We start from the raw sequence: 21,150 nt of genomic DNA on the forward strand, positions 1-21,150 counted from the left end.
AAGCAAGCATGGACCGTGCAGGTCACTGGTATAATGAAAAAAAAAAAAGTCAAACAGAAACACCACCTACGTTGGTACTGTACATTTTTCTAGGTACGTCTTACAGCGCTGTGTCTATGAACTGTGATTCTCGTTTTTTTTTTTTTTCTGCCTAAAAACCAAACACGTAGAAACCAAAGGAGTATTATTAACAGATGGAGCAATGGCAAGTACAACTGAAGAAATAGAAAGCAGAGATAAAAGTCCTTACCATACCAGACATTCTTTTTTTGTGTTTTTTTTTCTGTTTACAGCAGTTCAGACTCAAGTAGGCTCCAGTTTGAGAGACACAAGGAGCGCTTAGACATGACAGAATCAAAAAGCAGTCAAATTAATAACACCTTCAAACCTGGTCCATAAATTAGATAAATAAAAAAATTACTTTAATTACTCTTAAAATCATTTTGTCGCCATACTGTGAATTATTATTATTTTTCTTTTAAACTACCAGCCCCAGTTAGTCGTTAGTGGAGGCGGAGCTGCTGCAGTAGTGCGGAGCCGTGAGGCTGGTCAGGAAGAACCCATGTTCTCTGCTGAGTGCTTTCTCCTCAGCACCACTCCACTGTAGTTGTAGTTCTAATAATCAAGTCAACAAAGTTCCATAATCACAGTATCAACACTACCATAAATCCATAAGAAAAAAAAACTGTGCTAAAGAAACAAGTTGATAGTTTTTTAGATTTCTTTTTCTAATTTTTTTTTTTGCCAAAGATGTTGTACCACAGAGCATATTTTCCTTCTCATTTGTACAGGAGTGTTTTGTGTATATGTATTTACAAACAAATATACACAAACATTAGCAGACGTCTGAGTGCGTTTTTACTGTGAAAGGTTCGTAGCCTCGCCTCCTTCCTCTCACCACTCAACAGCAAGCATCTTTTTTTTTTTTTTTTTTTAAATATAGCTATAAACAAAGTGACTATACAGTTTAATAAAAACATAAAAGGTACACACCCCGATGTAATGGACGACTACGTCACCATCAGGAAGAGTGTCTGATTGGACGGCTGAGTGGCAACAGGTGTGATGTCACAAGAGAGATTAATTACCGCACAGATTCTACTTGTAGACCAAACGTTAAAATTGGACGTAGCCAACAGTGATGCCCAGACTAAGGCAAAAACACTTCACGTCTCCTCAGGTGCACTCACTGAAAACATCTGTAGTCCAGATCTTTAGTCAGCTTTTATGCCAGTTTTGTAAATTATGATCCCATTTAGAGGAAAATTCGAGATTAATTATGACAGAAACAGCTAATGTTTTGACGCCATATTTGACATAATGGAAGAAGGCGATCAGTGACTGTAGCTCACTTGTCTTTACTTGCGTCACAGATTCAAATGCAGATGCACGCCCGTTGCCCGAGGGAGAGCATTGGGTGTGAAAATTGAACAAACTGTGGAATTACATGCTAATTATCTACTCTGGTGCCTGTGAAGAAGCAGCTTAAAGTGGTGAGTGTGGGGACGCTAAATTCTTTAGAAAAACAGATGTTAAAAACTAAGGGATAATTAGCCCAATTTTTCATGACGTGACTTCCGACACCAACAGAGCACTTGTTTTTCCTGGGTGTCACTTTGCAGTTGTAGTTTGTAGCCACACGGCTACGTCCAATTCTTGTATACAGTCTTTTGACGAAGCTCACACATTTTGTGGGATGGCGTGCTGAATCTAATCCTGCAAAAACAAGCTACTTTAGCGCCCAAGCTGCAGTTGTGCTCCTTGGGCGTATATAAGCCCCTGACGTCACAATCCTCGCTTTAATCTGTTTCCACCAATCAGAGCAGCCTGACTCGAAAGCATCCCACCAGCCCGTACTGTTGTCGGGTTTGTTAACACCTGTGGTTCGTCGTTTTTTTGGTTTGAGACAAAAATACTGCTTAACCAAATGTGAAAAGTTTTTGTCAGTGGATTCAGACGTGTGGGTCACATGGAAGACCCTTAGAGACAACGTCTGGAGGAGGGAAGTCATGTGATTCACTGAAACGTAGAAATACAGAAATCTAACAAGGTTCCTTAGGTCAAGTATTACTGTGGTGGCCTTTAAAGATGTCTTATTTAAGTTCAAAACTTTTGTGTTATTAGATTTTGACACTGTTACCCCTCCCTCCTCCATTAAACCATTATCTGTTTAATAGAAGTAGCAACAAATTCATATCATTAAAAACATTTATAAAACCTCAGCAATTGATTTTGATTAGCTAATGTCTTGCCCTCGTGCTTTTTTGTCTTAAGTGTTTTTACGTATGCATTTACTTCATAATATATTTTTTTTTCTGCGACTGCGATTATCACACTGGTGGGTACATTCATAGAAGCCAGGAGGAGACACGATCCTCAGACCCATCCCCTTATGTCCTGCGTGCAACCTCACATTCTGTCCAAGTCGCTCTGAAGCATCTTCAGCATGCAGCCACCCGTCCATGGATGTTCTCAGGAGGTTCAGTGTGCACTTCCTTCTACATCTGCAGAAGTTCACGAAGGAGATGAAAGAGGATCTGATCTTGCACCGGTCGAGTGTCAGAGTCGCAGGGCCCGAGGTTTTTAATGTCGCTCAATCAGCTCCTTGTTAAATGATTCTGCCCCCCCACCCTCACCCCCCCACCGCAGGAGGACACACAGACACACACACACAAACACCAAAGTCCCCTCCATCACTGTACAGACCAAATAAGGATTCAAGCGCCAGAAGAAGTGAGCCACGGCCAGCAGCCAGGATCAATCCTGACACGTGGCGCAGCTTTGAAGGGAGCAGGAATTTTCTGACACGACAAGCTGCCAAGTGAAGACAAAGAAGAGGAGGAGGAGGAGGAGGAGGATGAGCGTTGGTGAAAGAGCAGGGGATCGGTTTGTCGACAAAAGGATTCTGTGAATAAGCTCAACCTGGCGGAGAAAGCGTGTCCTCTTCTGGGACGCATGTGTGTCTGTGTGTACAGGCGTGGCGTGTTGATGTTTGTGTGTGAAATGCAGGTGGAGCCAAGGCGCACGTCTTCCCAGTGAGGGGGGTGCAATTGTGGAGTGGAGGGGAGAAGATGTCAAGTTGTAGGTGAGCCCTCACACCAGGTTGTACTCTTTGAGGTTGAGCTGCAGGATGGTGTCCTTGACGGCTGCAAACACAAAGCGGATGTTCTCAGTGTCCGTGGCACAGGTGAAGTGAGAGTAGATGATCTTGTCGCTGTCTGGGTTCAAGTCCACAAACATCTTGAGGATGAACTCCCGCGCTGCCTGAGCATCTCTCTGAGGACCTGGAGTTCGGAGGCAGAAATGGCCACATCTGTACATTAGGACTGTTTAAATTGACATATGTATTTTTGCAACATTGACCCGATTTAAATTTGTAACACATTTTTAATTTTCAAGACAACAAATGATTTAACGCTTTAATGATTTAAGTAGGCAAACATACACATTGATTAAAACAAGTGTCTTTTAGCTTGGAAAGCTAGGTGAATTAGGTCCAACTAGCCAATGAGTTGTTTCAACAGTGAACAAAAAAAAAAAAAAAAAATTTACACGTAACAAACAATAACACGTCCTCTCACCATCAAACTCTGGGAAATAGTCCACCAGGTGTGAGTAGGAGATCTTCTCCTCCAGCAAGTCCTTCTTGTTGAGGAAGAGAATGACGGAGGAGTTTTGAAACCATGGGTAGGTGATGATCGTCCTGAAGAGAGCTTTACTCTCCTCCATACGGTTCTGGTGAAACAGGACAGGACAGTGAAGGTCATGTAAGAAAAAAAAAAAAAAAAAAAAAGAAGTTCCCAGTCTTTATATTTCATTTCATTTGAACGGGAAGCTGTGGTTTCTTCCACCTACCTCGTTGTCCGACTCCACCAGGACCTGGTCGTACTCACTCAGTGCCACCAGGAACATAATTGAGGTGACGTTCTCAAAACAGTGAATCCACTTCCTCCTCTCTGACCTCTGACCTCCAACGTCCACCATTCTGTCGGTAGAAGTTAAATAATAAATAAGAGGGAAAAAGACACTGTAAATGATATTGTTTTTAAAATAGAGAGAATAAAATATATTTAAAAACTGCAAAAGCAGGAAAAAAGATGGGTAACGGTTGTGAACGACAGAAAAGGTTCATTATGCAGGTAACAGCAGTTCAAAGGCTCAAAACAAATCTAGTATCATACTTTTTTAGGACATTAAAATGTCTTTTTTACAACAAATAAACAATTTATCTAAAATATGCAGCTAGTTGACGATCACTGATTTAGGGCCTTTCTTGTACGATGTTACTGGAATTTGTCTTTATGGAATAAGATCTCTCTTTACTTACTTGAAATGTAGGGTCTTTGTTTTATTAGTTAAAAAGCGACTTTGTGTAAACGCTGTTCGTCTAAAGGTGGCACTTGTTTGGCACTGGGAGTAAGTATTTTCATCTCGTTGGTAAGCAACTGCAAGTTTTCAGACCAAGCGACAATGTGGTCCCTAAAAAAGGCAGCACACTTTTTACTAAGAAAGTGTGCCCCCTGTTGGTGGCCCAGTCCACTGTGGTCCGCAGAGACCTGGGGGCCAATATAGGCCCTGAAGGACCTTCTGCCAAAAATAACATTCCTTCACCAGAGAGGACGACCTCATTTCATCTGCCAGGCGTAGAGAGGAGCGCAGAAGAGGAGGAGGACGAGGAGCAGGAAGGAGAGGAGGTGACCCATTTACATACCAGAATGTAGGACTTAATGTTTGTTAGGGGGGATTTGTTAAATGTGGTACAACTGTTGTTGGTGATGGGGGTTGAAAAAAAAAGGCAGGGGACTGTGAGAAGAATAACATTAAAGGACTTGGATCGATTGTTACAAACAAGAAACAGAAGAGGTATTAAAAAAAGATCGACTTTGAGGACACACAAAAAAGTTCATGGAGTCAGGACATAAAACTAAGGGACAGAAGGGATAAAAGTGGCGTCTTTCTACCTGAAGATGATGCTCTGCAAGTCGAAGGGATACTCTATGATTCCTGTAGTGGGGATGCGCACCCTGAGCACATCCTGCTGCGTGGGAAGATAGTTGGGATCAGCGATACGGTCCAGATCGGAAAGATAGCTACAAGGCAGGCCGGTGGAGAAGGACAGAGAGAGATAAAGAGAGAGAGAGAGAGAACGAGAGGGAGAGAAAAACAAGACAGGAAAACAGTTACATAGAGCGTGACAGGCAATTACCGCACCCCCCCGCCATTCCAGGAAGACTGGATCAATCCTGTAGGAGAGCCTTTCTAGTGAAAAAGGCCAAATCTTAGAAAGAGGCCAGTGTTAGTGCATGTCACTGCTTTAATGTCTCTGCATTTGTAATGTCACACATGACCAAAGACAGTCACTGATCTACTTCAAAACTCCATTCTCCTCTCAGCAGACTAACTGCAGTGAGATCACGTAGTGTGTGGATCATGGTGCAGCGTGAAGTGTGATCAGTGACTTCAGCGGCAGATGCAGCAGGACGGGGAAAATCAGATGAAGACGGTTTGGACACGTTTGATGTCAAACATACTGCAGTATGAAACATGTTAACTGCAAATGCTGTAAAAAAAAAAAAAGATAAATATTCAAATAATCAGGACTGTCAGATCAAAATTGTACTCCAACGCATGTGCAACCTATATATGTAATACTGCCACTGTCCACTACTCATGGACACATACATCGTCATTTACGCGTTTTTTAAACAAAATATCAGTCAGGATTAATATCTATTCCAATTAAAAAGGATTATCTGAGATGACCTTTGATAACGGTTAAACACATTAACCTTGTGATTAATCACTGCAATGTTTGACAGCACTTATAATAATAAGAATCTCATCTCCTAGCATCTGCCCAAACACTACAGTGCTGCACATGTGGCCTGACCTGTTCAGGGGTCAGAGCAACCGGACAAAAAGTGATTTTCCATCAGGTTCACCGACAGCATCTCAGACTTACTGTTTGTATTAAATGAACTGACGGAGAGGTGCCTACTACCTTACACCTACTGTGTTAACACCCTGATGGTTATCAGTGGTTCCTGTCCTGACAGCCACTGAACTGCGGCCCTGGCTTTGTTGCTACCTGAAGATGACGCTCTCCAGGTCAAACGGGTATTATACCCGTTGTTTGGACACAAACCCTCAGCAGATCCTGCCGGGTGGAAACATATGGCTCTCTGGTCACACAGTCTGTATTGCTACGGTAACTGGAGGTTAACATCAACAGGATAGATAACACCAAAACATAGACATATATTTTACTTTAAGATTTCACTCCAGTACAAGCTGAAAAAAAAAAAAAAAGATCACGCTGCTGTTGTAGTACGCAAATTCCACAACCAGGGGGCAGTACACACGTCCACCCTGGCATGTATACAACCACAGAACAGGAAACAGACAAATTGCCCTCTGAATAAGACAGAACCACAATGGGTGCACACCTTCGCAATTTTCTCTGGTCTGTGGTTAAGTCGTATTTGTTGACATCCAGACACCAGTGCACGCCTCAGACTTGAAATTCAACTAGAGTCAACACATCGTTAACCCGAGAAGAAACACAGGAACAAAGTTGTTTGTTTGTTTTTTTTAACCGTAAAAGCAGTTTGAGCAGGTTATTAACCGAACTGTGGTTGAAATAAAGTCGAGGCTACGACTAGAGTCAAAACAATCGGATATAATGTTCTTCAAAAGGCAGCCATGTTACAGCCATGGCACTGGACTCTACTGCATTCACGTACGCTCCAAAGTTGAACGTCATTAAAAAACAAACAAACAAAACTTAACTGTTGCTATTACTTTTGTTTACCGTTACCCTAATTATGTTTGCACGCATCTATGTTTATACACGGATACAAGTTTGTCAGACTGAGCTGTGGGCTATGACGTCTGTTTGTCAAAGCAGCCCAACCCTTTTTGTCATTACAGTAAGGTTATGACAAAACATACATCGCAACGGGTCTTACAAACGTCTTGGTAAACCAATCCTGGTTTTCTGGCTTTTCTCTGATTGTTGCATTTCATTCAGTTTGACCCTACCCACATCACTACTTTAAGCCTAGCCTGTGATTTACAACACGCACAACACGTTTGAGTTGTCATCATCGACTGTCTGATTCGTTACCAAAATTGTACTCCACGCAGATAGCAAACAACCAGACATACAACCTTGTTCGTTTTTGCCTTTTCTTGTGGCTGCATGATTTCTCATACTGTCATGTATGAGGAGTATTTCCCCACCTACCAAATACCACAAGTTTAATACAGGAACATTGTATACATTTTATAAATCTGACAGAAGTCATTGCCACTTTTAGACAGAAAGACGTACTATTTAGTGGAGTCAGACAGCTGATATTCTCTGCGGCGGTCGTAGGCCTCCTGGATCCCCGGGTCGGACCACAGGCTTTTGATAGCTGCGATGTATGGATAGTCAAAATTGCTGATCTTCTCGATGTCCACTTCCTTCACAAGACTGGCGTTGGACTTAGGAGACAAAGATGCAGGTGTCAAATCAATCAGAACTGACCGGTCCTATAACCCAGTGTTTCCTAACCTTTTTTTTGAGCCATAACCCATGAACTACATTTACGAGGCGAAAAAGAGGCAGCAAAGTGAGACCAACAACGGAACATATTTTATATTATCAATGTATTATGTATTTTGTATTTAATTAAATCAATTAATAGTATGTATATTTCTGGGGGGCTGGAACCAATTAATTCTTCTTTAGTTATTTTTAATGTGGATAATGCATCAAGATACGATCAGATCAACATACGAGTTCCACTTTAGATGGAAATTATTGTAGAAATTAGTAAAAGTTACTTAAAATAGAAAATAAAATATAAATATATACTATATATAATATAAATAAAATAGAATGCCATTATTGTGTTTTCCTTTTAATACTGATTACTTCAGCCCTTTACTGCAAACTGCTGATAATAACATTTCTTCAGTACTGCCACTGTTCAAATAATACAGTAAGCGTAATGTTACATCTAGCCCTACCCGGTTCTGCTCATATTTGTATGGGATCTTGAGTGTCTCAGTGGCTCGGATCATGGCCTGCATGGACGTGAAGATGTTCTGGTAAACCAGCCGGATGAAGCCTCTCTTATCTTCATCTGAATATCCTGCTCCGTGGATGATCCTCATCTGTTTAATGAAGGTGCTCTTGCCACTTTCTCCCGTACCTGAAACACAACACAGAACCAGTGAGTTAGAGGCAGAGCAAAGACAAAACATGAAAAAAGCAACAAGGACGAGCCTGGACAAAACAACAATAGCAGTATACATGGGATGTTGAATATTTACCAAGTATATGAAGTATGTGTATGCAGACTTGCTCTTAACTAAATCAGATAGTGTTCAAAATGCCCCCGAGTTACAGTACTCAGGGGAAGAGTTGGTCATTTTAGTGGCCAAGCCAAATGATGCTTTTGGCATCATATGTGAGTTCTGACTTACGAAAATTGAGCTGCTGTATTCGCCCATCCAAGTTATGATCATTATAACGCGGATTAAGTACAGTCGTGACGAAGTGCTGAGGATCCGACTAGATGTCGGTGAAACGTGTGCTGACAGACTGAGTGGACATTGTTTCACTCCGTGGTCCGTCTCAAACTCTGCTTAGAAGACGCTTTGGTGCTTCGATTAAAGGAATAACATCTGCTACAGACGCATCACAGAGGTTGATCTCTTTAGCTAGCTGCTCAAACGAGGCAACACGAGAGAGAATGTTCTCTATTAAGAGATTACCCAGTGGTGTGAAGCGAATGTCGCGGGGAGCTCCTGGTCTGCGCTGTATGCAGCCAAGACTCGCTTTGGTGCGAAGAGGCCTTCCTTCCGCTCACATTCAGCATAGTGTTCGGGATGTTTTGATTTCAGGTGATAAATAAACCTGACTCGAAAAAATTCTTTGCCAATGCACCCCCTCTTAAAGTTTTAGCATTACATACAGTATTTTGCAAAGGGTATCTGTGGCTCTTTCTCAGATATATTGAAATACTTCCACACCGCAGACATGTTGTTGTAATTTTTATATATTATTATTATTATAATACTTTAGTTTTCTTCTAATTCAAACCTAAACTGCTGCCACAGAGTTTTTTCATGAATATCTACTGTGTACGAGAGTCTTGATGTGTCTCAGCTGATGTGCAGTTTGAGAAAGAGTGCGGTGGCCCATAGCCTAGAGGTAAAAGCATAGAAGGATTGCCAGTTTTAATCCCTGTGTGCAGTTGTGATGTGTTGTGTCAATTAAGGACCAAAAACTCTGAATATCTAAAGGAACAATTTTACTGAAACTGAAATAGTTAAACTAAAAGCCTGGAAGGGCTGACAAATTCAACCCGGGTGATGAACTTACAGTCAGACCAATGATGTGGTTGGAAAACCTCTATTCACAGATTAATAAATCTTTCTACAGGGATCCTTAGCTGGTGACGTCCAAGCTTCTTTGTGCAATGTCATGTGTGTTTGATGAAGAAAAAAAAAAAAAATTAAACATACCTAACAGGAAAACATAGTAAAGTTAAGTGGGCGGAAAGATACATGGTAATCTAATAAAGACAATTTACTCAATAAACCCAAACTGCCTGTACTGAAGGGTCAGAGCTGGGGTTATTGTCAGGAGGTTGCATTCCTTCAGTGGTTCTCCTTCCATGGCCTCCAGTCCATATCTGGATGCATGGATGCTGGAATATTCAAAGTGGTGTCAGGTTTCTGAGTTTGAACGTACAGAAGGGGTGGAAATCTGCTGAGTACCTCAAGATTCAATTAGATTATGAGGCCAACAATAACAATTACGAAAATATGATAAAAACACTACGGCAATGCACAAATGAATACACATTTTTGATAGTATAAAAAAAACAACTAAGTTAAAAATAAGCTAAATTGAAGTTAGCTCAAAAGTCAAAGTGTCCATAATGAAATTTCCCACTAAACAAAAAGTAAAATAAATGGAACATGTGAAATTCAATGGTGATTGACTGTCGATACTCATTCAAGTCATGTGACCACTGATCAGACAGCAGTGACTCCATGTGACCAAGTCGACTTGACATCTCTGTCCATAACGATTACACTGAAGCTAAAATTTAGACAATTGCCATGTGCTGACAAAAAATAAATCATATTGTTGCCCAGCTTTAAGGTACAGTGAGTCCTAAAAAATAAGTGCAAGAAAATGAATACCAGAGTTTTTTGGTTGCAGAGACCGTATCTCTCACTCCGCTGTTGAAACAGAAGGAGAATGCAGCACATCCATGACTACTGTAAAAACTGAAAAGCAAAGATGTAACTCATCTCACCACCACCTACATTCAAGGTTTTTGAAGAGCAGCCATATTTCTGTTACCATGACAACCCCATCCTCTGTCTCCCTCTCTTTTTTAGTTCCTGTGGGTTTTTTCTTTTTTCCATCGTTCTACTCCTGTCTCCCTTTCTCTTTTTTAAACCTCTCCAAACCTGGCCTGTTCACTCTCTCCAAGAAGACAATAAATATAACTGCCGAGGCCCTGAGGCTGGCACTGAGCTCTTTATCTTTCAGTTCACCACAAAAGAAGTGACTTGACTCCCCAGAGACTACAAGAGGGAAAAGAAAGTTTGGATAAGGCGAAGTGTCCAATAGTCAGTTTCTTTATACATGTGGAAAAGAGTCATTATATTACAGAGGCCCTCAACAGAAACATGACTAGTGTGTCACGGGGACAAATTCAAATAATGGAGAATAATCAAAACGACCACAAAAAGCTAGGACCCAGTTAGAGCAATAGGAAAAAAGGTAAAAGGTAGATTTGCTTCAGTTAGATCATGAAATGCTGAAAATGCTTTAAAAAAGTTAGTCTACAACTTGTAATACAAACATCAGATCTAACTAAAAGGAGGCAGCACCACATGTAAAAAAAAGTGTTAATTTTAAACTTGATAATGATATTTTTTTCTTTTGCTATGAAAATAAACTTAGCATATGGGAAACATGCAGCCAGAAAGTAGTGGAAATAGCACTATTTTATTGTAGTGTAACAAAATTGTTTTCTGGATACTGAACCAACATTAGAAAGAAAGGTTAGGCCAAAATTGCTGAATTTAAACAAAAGTAATTGAGAACTTGTCGTAATGGAGCAAAAAGCTGTCAAATATATTGGACAGAGACAGAAAAGGGCCACGTTTCTACTCTGGCTCAGGGCAATCGAACATTAATTGATTGATTAGTTTTCCAGTGTATTGCTCTACACACAGGAGTGTGTCCTCTGTACGGAGCGGCCGTGGTAGAATCCTGCAGAGAGGCCAGACTGCTGCAGTGGAGAGGATGGGCTTTATGTCTGATTTATTTCTCGTGACCCCTGTCACAAGATCTCCACTCCACTGTGTTCTCTTAACTGTCGTGTCGCTCTCGCTCTCCCCCCAGACAACACACTGCGAGCCTCTGTCTTCTCCCCCCTCCCCCTCCACAGATTGTACCATCACCAGCCACAACCACTTCCATGCCCCCACCAGCTCTTCCAGACAACATCTCACTCCTTCCTCTCATCCTAGCCCCCCACCCACTCCCCTATCAGCCTAGGCTCCCTCAGGCGAGATTTATGCCCCTCCATTCTCATCCCACTCTGTTGAGAATTTTGGATATTCATAACTAGACTTCATCCATTCTTTTTTGGTACCGACCTAGAAAAAGGAGGTCACCTTTTAATAGCTCGCACACTGCTTGGAGATTGATGGCACTTTTTGTTCTAGGTAGACACACAGGAGTCAGAGAGGAAAGGAAGGAAAAGCTCAGGTTGTGTCCAAATGTAACAGTGCACAGCACAGTGCGTAACTCCTAGACCAGAGCCGGTCTGCGTCAAGACAGGATTTTTTTTTTGTTTGTTAAAAATGAACTATAAAAAGTCAAGATTCCTGTCAAAATCTCTTTCTACTTCTTTTTTATGTTGCCATTTTGGGTTCACTTTTAGCTAAAATATGTAATAACAAGGTTAATGTCAAAATCTCTTTCTACTTCTTTTTTGTAATAACAAGGTTACGTTCAGTTAGGGGCAATTCAATCTCCTAATGTTTTCTTTTTACTTTTGGGTAAATACGGTAGTTATTTTTTGGCCAACTTAAAGTTGTCTCAAGGCAAAATAATTTCATTTGACTCTTTCTTATAATTATTCTGTTTTGCTATATTGGCTAAACACTTTCTGGGTAAACTTCTAGTTATGTATCTATAACTTTTTATTATTTTATACAATACTATTATTATATTACCATACTTTTATCGTTGTACATTTAAGACAAATTCCTAGACATCTCTGGCCAACTTGTAGACACCCCGAAGTTAAGTTGAAGCTTTCTTTTAAGTTATTCTTCCAGATTTATTAAGTCAACCTAAGAGTTCTCTTTAAACAAACTGAGGTTCTGCTGAATTGTCCTAGCGAGGTCAGATTACAAGCAGAAACACATCAGATGAAAATATTTTTCATTTAACTCAGACTGTACCTTAGAGACCTGGCCCCAAAATAATAATAAAACAATATATTACAAAAGGGAGTTTCAACAGTTAAAAAGCTTTTGTTTGAATCCCATGCCCATCGAAAACCAAACTTGCTCTGAACGAGCAGTTCAATGACAACGATATGTAAATAGTAACAGCGATTTGTCGTGGGTTGCCAGGTTAGCTTTCATAAGGTCTTTATATAACGCCAGTGATGTCAGCTCATGACACACCTGATGAACTTGACGCACTACAGTTTCAGTGCGGCAGTTTTTGTTGACATTGCCGCACCGTCAGTATTATCAGAGCAGATCTGTGCCTGTACACACGCTCACCTGTGTGTGTGTCCTTTTTTGCTTCCAAACACATTCACAAAAAGGATCTAAAAGTTGACGTTTCGACGATGTTCTGGTTTGTGTACGGACATCGCTTTGTGAATAGGTTCTGCCAACTCTTTGATGTTGATTAATCAAGTTATTTTGAGTTAGTCAAATGTGGGCCACAGACCAAAATTCTTGATATAAATGCTTGAATGGTTGAACTGCTCATGAACTCTGTCCTCTCAGCCTCTGAATGACAATCCAGTGTGAGCAGAGAAAAACATTTGCATGGATGTGGCAGGGATAAAAAGGTAAATGTCCAACGGCTCTACATGGCTTACGGGCCAGAATGAGGTTTAAAATTTGACCGGCAGGCCACTTTAGTCATGGTTGGATGTAGAGTGTTTTGGCGAAATATTATAAATATATAAACGACAAACGAAAATTTGGCACATTTGTTGTCTGCCACCATTGACATCATGTTTACCAATCCTTGTACTAGTGGTGGTGGGCCATATCGGGCCCACGGGCCGTAGTTTCCCCATGTCGGGCGTAACCTCACGCAGTTGACATCAGATAGGTGATACAAGTGGTCGGAGATAAAAGTGCATGAATCAAAGTCACAAGGCAACTTGCAACATGGCGCGAGCTGTGATCTTTCACTTCTCCTGGAAACCAGCTTCTTTGAGATGCACAAAGAGATTGAGCCGGAGCAGCCCAGAGCTACACAAACACACACACACACACACCCACACACACACACACACCCACACACACACACACACCCACACACACACACACACCCACACACCAGCTGCCTAACCACCTGTGGAGACACACACACACACAAACACACACACACACACACAGGTCCTGTGGTCAACCTTAAGGCAAGGATATCACCTTCCCTCTGATGGCCCATTTGTGTCCCTGAATGTCCTGTTGCGACCCAGGTTGTGCAGACAGAGAGCAGACACAAACGCACACAAAAAAACAACAGAAGACTAAAAGAGCACCCCTCACTCGTTCTCATTTAAATCGCAGCTTTTCAACACGTGCCGCTATTGTTGTCTGATTCTGGGCACAACACTGCTGCTTTGTGCTAATGCCACTGCATCTGCTGAGTGCTGCGTGTGCGTGGGTGACAGAGCTGTAGATTGAACATACATGCCACGGCATGTGCTGCACATAATGCACACATTAATTCGACCAACTTAGGAGGGCTTAGTGGTTTCATAGCCGAGTATGTGCCAAGTAGTGCTCTGGTGAAGTGGGTGTGGGTGAACAAAAATATATATTTATGAGAGCTTTGGAGTGAGCGGCAGTATTTTTGACGTGCAGTATAATAGATGCTTGTTTGTTTGGAAACAACCAAATACATATTTTTGTCAATGGGTTTTTCATCATAACTAGCTTGTTAGTCTACCTGGAAGTCTGAAAGTTTCAAAGCTGAAGGAGAACATTGTGGGCTTTACTGTACGCAGCAGCTGGTGGGAGTAAACAGGAATAAAATGTACGCTGTCAGCAGAGAAGGCTGAGAAAAAGACAGTGAGCTGGAAAAGGCAAACGTCCCCGTCCTGTCTGGAGACTCCGGGGTAGCAACAGTAATGTGGGACAGTCACCATCTAGCCTCACTCACCCCCATATCTCCAGAGAACCGGCCGTGACCCCATTAAAAACGTGTGTGCACGTGTCCAAGTCTGGAGTAGTGAACAATATGAGCTTAGTGTATGATGTACAACCCTACAGAAGAACGGATGGTTATAGTTCAGAATTTCTGTATTGGTACTCCTGTAATAACAACAATAAAGCTCTAATGAAACGCGTCCATACGTCCAAACATGTTATCCCAAATTATTGAATGACAAATCATGGCTTGTAAATACAGATGCATGATTCTTCAGCAACAAAAAGCTTTTCTCATAACCAGTAATTATGAAACATTTCCCTCAAACTGCAAACTTCTTCAGTCCAGCAACTTTCAAAATAAAGTACGTAAGCAAGTGCTTTTAATTAATTACTTAAGTTTGTTTGAAAAACAAAAGCATCTTTGCTTTGCCACTTGACAGGCAACTTGTCCTTTTATCATGAACGAGCCTTGCCAAAGTAAATAAACGCTCACACGTCTTGATACAGCTCTGGTAATGCCAAAGTCTAAAAAAAAAACCAAACAAACAAACAACCAAAAACGAAAACACTGGCTCTGTTCCACTGAGCATGTTCAACAGAATGGGGGTGTTTTAAGTGTTGATTTGGTTTTGGACGATCGAGCAGCTTCACATTACATGGAACTTATTGTTCTATGTAATACAAATGCATGCGAGTGTGGCTGCAAATCTGGCAATCCACGTGCTGACCGGCTGGTTGTCGGTCATGGTCAATCTTGCTGAAAACCAGCCGATTTCTTACTGGTGGGTGGATCTCTTGTAAACTAAGAAAAAACACTCCAAAAGGGCGAACAGCTGCCAAGTCCTTAACAACATAACTCTACATTCACAATTTAGCCACATTGTAGTATGACAGATGAAGATCACGCGATGTACTTTTGCAAAACAAAAGCAAATTTAATCAAAAAAAGTTTTAAAACACTTCCACTTTAAGACAATATGGTCATATTTTGTAACAAATTCTTATGAAAGAATATGGCTAAAAAAAAAAACATAACTTAATCGTGATGTTAAGGAAAATAATAAGTCAGATGTTTCCGCTCATTGTAATTAAGACTATAATCACGCGATGTACTTTTGCAAAACAAATGCAATTTTAATCAACGTTGTCATTTAATCTTGTGGATCCTATGTTTTTCCCTAAAGATTCGTTTGACCGTCTGAGGCCATTGTAGCCTCATTAACGACACCAACACAAACCCTACAGAATGAAAACATTTGTCAGATTATAGAAATTTGATGTAAAATATCCTTAATACTGTTATAAAAAAATTCAGCAATAACTATCAATCCACGGTTCAACATCCTCTGGCACTTAAACACACTCACACACCCCCAAACTGAGTGGAGCTAAAACATCACTTTTGCCATATATGCTCAAAATAAGATGACCTGGCAGGAGACGAGAGGTCAGCCGTAAACATCCAAGTCTGACCCCTGATCCTTTTCTTGACTCCGACTGTTCCTCTAAATGACGTCTCAAACTGGAAACAAGACATCTCCCTCAGCCAGAGATCAACAACATCATTCAGGGAGTATTTCAGGAAAGACACTCCCTCAGGTTCAGGGGAGTGGCTCAGGCCGCAGCAACCTTATCGATAAACCCCAGCTTTCTTCCTTTTCAATCATTTTTAAATGTCACCAGAAAAATGCTTGTTAGATACTTGTTCATCACCTCAAGTTGAACTTTTTCTGACAACATTCATCATAGTAGGAATAATGCGATCACATGTGAACAGACCCGATGCTTTGATGACCATGAATGCCTTCTCAGACTGAATCCGAAACCACATTTGAATGTGCTTTTACAGATTTCCCACACACAACCAATAAATCAAATCAAACGCATTAAGACGGTATCCTCAGCTGACATCCTTTAAAATGACTCAGTTTTACAACAAAACCCAAAGTGCACATACACTCGCAGTTTGCTCACTTTAGTTCAGTCCAGGTCATAAAATAATACAGTGCCCCCTGATGAGTTATAGATAAAAGCCTTGTTCCATTCACATCTTCTGCAGTTTCTTATACAAGTTGATTTTATTTAATGTTCTTCTTAAAAACATAATTTTGTTCTCATGAGAAGACATGACATCAGTGGGTGTGGGAAGCTAGCTCCCAACACCAGTGGTCAAAACATGCACATGCAGGATACATTTAAAGGCCAGGAATGAATTCCTGAAACAGCTACAGTGTGTTCACATCCAACACAAGTTCAGGGACAAATGCTGCTTCAATGGCCAAACTGTTTTTGTTTTGTTTTTGTTTTTTGATAAAAAAAAACATCAGATTGTTGTTGTCAGATAATTTTTTTTTTTTACTTTAATGGTGCAAGAAATCCAAGATTTTGTTTTTCCAACTCATCTACTGGCTGTTCAGTCAAATCAACAGTTCATTTGCCCAATGCAGCAAAGGCCCCAGCTTCTGGCAGACTGTGTTTTGACCAAGTAGAGGCAAACCACTGGTCTGTGGAGCAGGAAGCTGCTGGTATGGCCTGATATGGCCCTCAGTGACAGGCAGCTAGGCTGTGGGCACTGTTGCAACTCTGACAGAGCTGTTATTTTCTGACCATGTGGCTAAGTTTGTAGGTGTAATAGCTTTTACCTACAAACTAACCCTAACATACAACCACATGGCATTCTCAATCTGGATAGCTCATTCTTCTGTCTGGCAAAAACCTCAGAACTGTTTCAGTTGCAACATGGCTATTATGGCAATGCATCCTGGCCATAGAGTAAACTCTGCCAGGAAACAAGAGGGACAAAGGAGGAGGGAGGTGGACAAAAGCTCCTGGGAAAAAAAAGCTTGTTGTTAGGGGAATTTTACAAGCAAAAACAGTTGTGTAAAAGAAAGAAAAAAAAGAGCTTAGCCATACTGTTATGTGATTCAATTTATCCAACTTAAATCTCTCATGCATGCAAAAACCCCCTTAAGTAAATCATAGGGACATGCAGTAGTTCCAACTTCTCACACTGGGGATTCATCGTCCCCCACATCAATCATTCTATAAAAGAATCCAGACACACATCAGCATGGGAGGGATCAATCCTTAAAAAAAAAAGTGGAATTACATGCATCCATAAAGAAAAATATATTTTAGTAATAAAGCTACAACTCACTACCAAAACACAATGTGCATCTAAATGTGCATATTTGGCCACAAGTCAAATATGCACAATACAGCCAGTTAAAATGCAAACCCCATCTCCAGTGCATTCACTGAAATTAACTTATGGGCTAACTAATAAAAGTGGAAATGTTCCTTTTTCGGAATTTATCCTCCTGTGCGAAAAGAAGAGCTGGGTCACTGAGAGCTGCGGGCCTGAGAATAGTGTCAGAGGATAATAGGAGTCAGTGACATCTCAAAAGCCTGAGCGGCGGATGTGTTTAACCAAGCCTATTAAGACCTGGGCTAATCCTGCTTTACACGTCCTTATCCAGCCATCCACTGACAGCTTTAACTCACACTTGCAGAATGACTGAGGGCAGTTGCTCTTGCTTTCTTTAAGACCTGTTGGACGAGCACTCAAAATAAGTGTTCCCTTTTTTTTTTCTTTTTTTTTTTTGGAGTCGTCTATCAAATCTAGAAATGTCCTGGAAACCATAAGACCTCAAACACAACAACCAGAGTTGATAAAGAGTCACAGCTTGCCTAAATCCAAAAATATCTTGCTATGTTTTACTTGAACCTCTGTGTCATTGATCATCTAGAAATAGAAAAATGACTGCAGCACAGGTATTTGAAACTACTGCACGAAACATCCTTTCCACATGTTCACCTTGGCCACCTCACATAAAATAGTTAAATAAGTATGTATGACACAAATTAAAATACCGTCCTGTTGGAGGTATTGCTCTATAGCGTGGCCTACTTCTAAGCTGAGGTATTCAGCGGGGAAATGAAAAGAGACACACATGTCAAATAACTAGGGGCTGCTTTTGATGGGCGAAAAATGAGAGCAAAAGCTAGGAAACCAAGGATGCAACCTAGATACTCTTAATTGTCCTAAAATGGACACCTGACTTCTTTTAAATCCCCAAATACTTTTGCGCTTCAAATCTATTGTATACGGGAGCTGACTGCTCACATCATTCACCTATTTGGTGTTGCATATCGACTAAAACACATCTCCTTGAAAGCTGAGCAAAAGCCAGTGTGAGAGAGAGAGAGGGAGAGAGAGAGAGAGAGGGAGAGAGAGAGAGAGAGGGAGAGAGAGAGAGAGAGCACAATCAAATGTTCCTCTTTTGTGTCCACACAGAACTATGAATCAATGCAGCACAGAATAACTTGTTCAACAGCAGCTCCCACCTGCCCACACACCAGCTATAAAAATAGATAACCCACTCAGCTAGACTCCAGGAAGAGGGGGCAAATCCATTAGTATCCTTGTCCACAAGAACGCTAGATTGTGGCACGGTCTACACAATAAAAAATTGAATTGATGAAATAAATAAATAAACACAAAGCCTGTTCTAGATGGGGGAGCTGCGATTGAACGGTTACTACTCAGGATAATCGGTTATTCAGCAACCTGATAAAACAATGTCATACAAACCAAAGCTGCTGCCGCCACTGCTGTCTATAAAGATTTAAGTGATGATGATTTTTAAAGCTGGCCAAATGGTTAGCTTAAGGCTAGTCGGCCACCTGCTCACGTGGCATTCTCTAAAGGGTGATATCTGATTAGAAGTGATGCCAAATGAAAAAATTGTGCACAACGGCGCCAACCCGCACACAGATTTAGTATTCTTGGTGAGGTTTTGTATAGACTCTAATGTATTTGGACTTCAAGAAACCTCAGCCTGTCTCAATCCTAGACCGTACAGTGAAACATTAGAGGACACAGTTCTTAACGATTTTACATCAGCTGGGATCATTTTTGTAATATCCTAGCTTTTGTTCAGTGAACCAAAAAACTAAGACATGCAGTACTGTTGTTTTTTTTTTTTTGTATTAACTAATGTTCATAGGCAATATAGCTACTGTTTGCATTAAAAGTTACCCAAATTTAAAATCACCTAAAGACTTTAGTATTAAGAAACAATTTAGGTGCTTATTATATGAAGATATCATTTGTACTTAAGTATTCAATTAAGAGTAAAATAGACGTCTACGAGTGGAGACCATACAAGACTGACCAATGGATTTTACGCAATGACCCTGTACTTTAATTTTAACCAAAAAAATATAGTAACACATTGTGAGGTTGACACTGTAATGTTGCAAGTTTGTTTTTGGCGTCTTCAACAACAACAATCTCTATGAATTAGAACCGTTGGTGGAGAGACTGTTGTTTCAGTGGTTTGCTTCCAAAACCAGATTAAGCATTTCTGTCCAACTTTCTTGTTATTAATTTGCAACTACAGTTAGATGGTAACACCTATTTCTAGATGGATAGATAGCACTTTATTAATCCCTTGGGAGTTCCCTTTGGAAAATCTAGGAAAATTTAGTACAATAAGATCAAATATAGGCTTATTATTATACCAATCATTGTAACATATTCTCTTATTTTTATTATTTGTATTTAATTTTCAAAAGCAATTTTACTTAAATAATTTTCACCCCCAAAAATCTAAATATTATACAACCACTGTCAAACAGATTTAACAACTTGACCATAACAACACGTTATACCAAACAATGATTTAAAGCATACGTCCAATATACGTCCATATACTTAAAATACAAATATCCCTCTCAATAGGTCCTGGCACTGGTCTCCACGAGGAGTAATGGTCCTGACAAGGTCAGTCTTTCTACCAAAAAAAGTCCTAAAGAGGGAAGAAACCCGAATATGCACAGAAAGACCAAATTAAAGCTAATATCTGCTGACTTGTCTAAACTTGCCCGTATGCAAACGGCTGGGCAAGTTAACCGAATTTGACTCAAGTGGCTAGAAAGGCACGCATTTACCATTTTGCCACAAACCATTACTCCTTACAGAAAGCAGCTAGCTGCCTTAACTAGCAGCAAATTTGCTAGCAGTGCCAAGAAGGCCCAAGTCGTTTAGTTTTCCATATAACGACACAAGACGTTGACCATGCAAAAAAATTTTTTTTTAAATCAGAGGTACGTGAGAATTGAGCAAATGCCACGTACCGAGAAGAAGCAGTTTGAGCTCCCTCCTGGAGTCTCGCTTGTCTCGGCGGAGTTGTTTGTCAATTTCTGCATTGATTCGTTTCGACTCCTTCGCCTCTTCGCTCAGGCAGCAAGCCATCATGGACTCCAGGGTCATCCCCTCTGCTTTTTTTGGCAGCCCGGTGTAAGACGGGACCCGACCAGCCACCACTTGCCCACGACGGTCTCAGCTCAGCTCTTTTCCTGAATCCCCGGCCCTCGCCTTCTGTCTCAGGCGAGGAGGAGGAGGCGGTCTGTCGGTGCAGGGACGGATGGATGGACGGGGGCGGCGAGGGGGAGGGGGGACTAAAAAAGCTAAAAGGGGGCCTCGCTGTCAAGTCGCAAACAACTGCGACTTCTCTCCAGGTTTACGTTGACAAAGAATTCACTGGAGATAGGGCGGAAGGGGGACGAGGAGGTAAAGGACGGTGGTGGCCTTCACGGAGATGCCCCCTTTAAAGAGACTGCAGCTAACGCAGATTAGCCACTTAGTAACAGCTGGATTATATTATTAACTCTGCGCTGTCACACCGTGGTTCACGTCTAGCCTCCCTG

At 41.0% G+C, this 21,150-nt stretch overlaps 1 protein-coding gene across 1 annotated transcript; it reads right to left on the reverse strand.

Moving 5' to 3' along the window:
* Window positions 1–133: 133 nt before the first annotated feature.
* LOC103379958 (guanine nucleotide-binding protein G(q) subunit alpha-like) lies at window positions 134–20,713 on the reverse strand. The gene is made up of 7 exons (XM_008311700.3): window positions 20,578–20,713; window positions 8,017–8,201; window positions 7,334–7,488; window positions 4,962–5,090; window positions 3,856–3,985; window positions 3,582–3,735; window positions 134–3,284 (listed from the first exon to the last, which is right to left on the reverse strand). Exons 1-7 carry the CDS (start codon window positions 20,711–20,713, stop codon window positions 3,094–3,096), a joined length of 1,080 nt encoding a protein of 359 aa, XP_008309922.1. The 3' UTR covers window positions 134–3,093.
* Window positions 20,714–21,150: the final 437 nt, after the last annotated feature.

This window comes from Cynoglossus semilaevis, chromosome 1 (assembly GCF_000523025.1).
Source record: "Cynoglossus semilaevis isolate Cse_v1.0 chromosome 1, Cse_v1.0, whole genome shotgun sequence".
Lineage (NCBI taxonomy): Eukaryota > Metazoa > Chordata > Actinopteri > Pleuronectiformes > Cynoglossidae > Cynoglossus > Cynoglossus semilaevis.